The sequence below is a fragment of the Egretta garzetta genome, unplaced genomic scaffold (genome assembly GCF_000687185.1).
Source record: "Egretta garzetta isolate BGI_Z169 unplaced genomic scaffold, ASM68718v1 scaffold1299, whole genome shotgun sequence".
In the NCBI taxonomy this organism is placed as follows: Eukaryota; Metazoa; Chordata; class Aves; order Pelecaniformes; family Ardeidae; genus Egretta; species Egretta garzetta.
In genome coordinates this window covers 52,315-54,574 of record NW_009260715.1, presented here as the reverse complement: position 1 = coordinate 54,574, position 2,260 = coordinate 52,315, and the positions used below count along the sequence as shown (strand labels likewise).

The following is a 2,260-nucleotide window of genomic DNA, read 5'->3' as shown; positions in this document are numbered from 1 at the left end:
GTTTGCCAACGGCGCCCTCAGACCCCTGCGGTGGGAGGGATGTGGGGAACGAAGACCTTGGGCAAGCTTTTCCAAAGCTGCCTTGGTGATGCTCACCCCTCCGGTGTGTTCTGCACCCCTCTGGTTTGGCAGGGGAGCATGGGGGGTGCTCTGGCTGCCCCCCCTCCCTGCCCCTTCCCAGTGCTGGACCACGGCGCTGGTGCTGAGTGGTGATGTCTCTGTGCTCTGCTCCAGAGGAGGAGATCAACAACATGAAGCGGGAGCTTGAGAAGTACGGGCTGCAGCTGCCTGCCTTCAGCAAGATCGGGGGCATTTTGGCCAACGAGCTCTCGGTGGACGAAGCAGCAGGTAACGGGCGCCCGCGGGGGGCTGGGAGCGGTGGGGTGGGATCTCAGCCCAGCCCCCGAGGCGCTGCCTCTTGTCTTGCCGGCAGATCTTCCACCCGGAGACCACCGACATCTACGACAAGAAGAACATGCCCCGGGTGGTCTACTGCATCCACGCGCTCAGGTGGGCATCCCTGCGCCGGCCCCGGGGGCCAACGCTGTCGTCGTGGTTCACATTCGTGCTCATGAGCCTTTTCGGGGGTGTCACCCCCCCCCAGGGCTGGGGTGACACCTTTGGGTGCTGCAGGGGTGGCGGGGAGGGAGAGGTGGGTGACTGCAGGGTGACCGCAGGGTGATGGTGTGTGTCTGCTTCGTCTTCCAGCCTGTACCTCTTCAAGCTGGGGCTGGCCCCTCAGATCCAGGACTTGTACGGGAAAGTGGATTTCACGGGTATGGCACCAGGGGGGTGGCGTGGGGCCTGGGGTGGGGGCTAGCGAGGAAGGTTTGCCAACGGCGCCCTCAGACCCCTGCGGTGGGAGGGATGTGGGGAACGAAGACCTTGGGCAAGCTTTTCCAAAGCTGCCTTGGTGATGCTCACCCCTCCGGTGTGTTCTGCACCCCTCTGGTTTGGCAGGGGAGCATGGGGGGTGCTCTGGCTGCCCCCCCTCCGAACGCCGGGCTGCGCCTGCCTGCCTTCAGCAAGATCGGGGGCATTTGGGCCAACGAGCTCTCGGTGGACGAAGCAGCAGGTAACGGGCGCCCGCGGGGGGCTGGGGGGGGGGCGGTGGGATCTCAGCCCAGCCCCCGAGCGCCAAACCTGGGGCCAGCAAACTGAGAGATGCTCCAAGAGGTGCAGTGCTGGAGGCATCTGGCTGCTCTCCTTCATCCTGCAAGCTCCTTCCCAGCCAGCAGCACCCTGGGGTTTTGCATTTAGAGATGCCGACTACACACATTTTAGAAGTGTTTTTTCACATTGAATAATTATGAATTAGTACAAATCATGTGAGGATGTCTTCCAAAGTATTCATTGTGCATGAGGGTTGCTAATAGTTAATTACAAAAAAAAATTACATGATACTAAAAACTAAACTGGAAAATGAATATAAAATAAATGAGATATATCATACTGAACATTTATTAGCTTGTAAATTTACTAGATCAAAAGGTCTCATTATATCTCAAGCTGGTAGCAGAACATATTTGAACTTATGTTTAGCTTTTCATAGACTATTAGGGGATTTGAACAATAGAAGTAGATTTGAAAGAATGTACGTAGAAGAGGATGGTTATCTAATAAATATAGGAATAATGGAAGAATTACTTAGAAAGAATGTCTAACATAAAAGCAATACAGGCATAACATAGTACATGGGTTGAAAAAAGGTTCCCAGCTCTAAAAAGAAAAGATTTAATTAGTTATTTAGATGCTTAATTTGATATACCCCTTGTCTACCAACCTCTGCAGCAGCACCAGCATGTGAAAAGTACCGGGAGCTGACATGCTTTATGGCAAGAAATGGAGAGGGGGAATGTTTTGGTACTCTGAAGTTATTTAAATGCCAGCATACATGCACATTCACTCACTTTGCTCATAATTAAGAACGTTATCTGCACACTCCTCCCCCCCCCCCCCACCCAACAAAAAAAAAAAAAAAACCACACAAAGAGAGAAAGAAATGGCCAGTGCCAAGGAGAACAAGTTTAAGGAATTTTGAATGTATGTAGACAGGCACGCAGCACTCTCCGTTATTACACTGTAAATCTAAAATAACTTGATTTTGACACAGTTTCTACGGATTTGTATCACTGTCAGAGAACAGGCTCTACCTCGTACGAAGCTTTTCGAACCCAAAGCAGCTCCAGGGCACCTTTAATTAAGCTCAGAGGCACACTCTGCGCACAGGGAGGCTGAGGCCAAGCCGGCCCAGCCGAGG

At 52.7% G+C, this 2,260-nt stretch overlaps 1 protein-coding gene across 1 annotated transcript in view; it reads left to right on the top strand.

Annotated features, from left to right (window-relative positions):
• Positions 1-234: 234 nt before the first annotated feature.
• Positions 235-2,260, top strand: part of LOC104132644 (ras GTPase-activating-like protein IQGAP3) — a gene marked incomplete at both ends in the record, with an annotated part of 15,996 nt that continues 13,970 nt past the window's right edge. Inside the window, 4 exons of the mRNA XM_035901375.1 lie at positions 235-332; positions 434-510; positions 709-776; positions 1,026-1,075. Coding sequence (XP_035757268.1) covers positions 235-332; positions 434-510; positions 709-776; positions 1,026-1,075 — 293 coding nt within the window. The remainder of the gene's footprint in view (positions 333-433; positions 511-708; positions 777-1,025; positions 1,076-2,260) is intronic.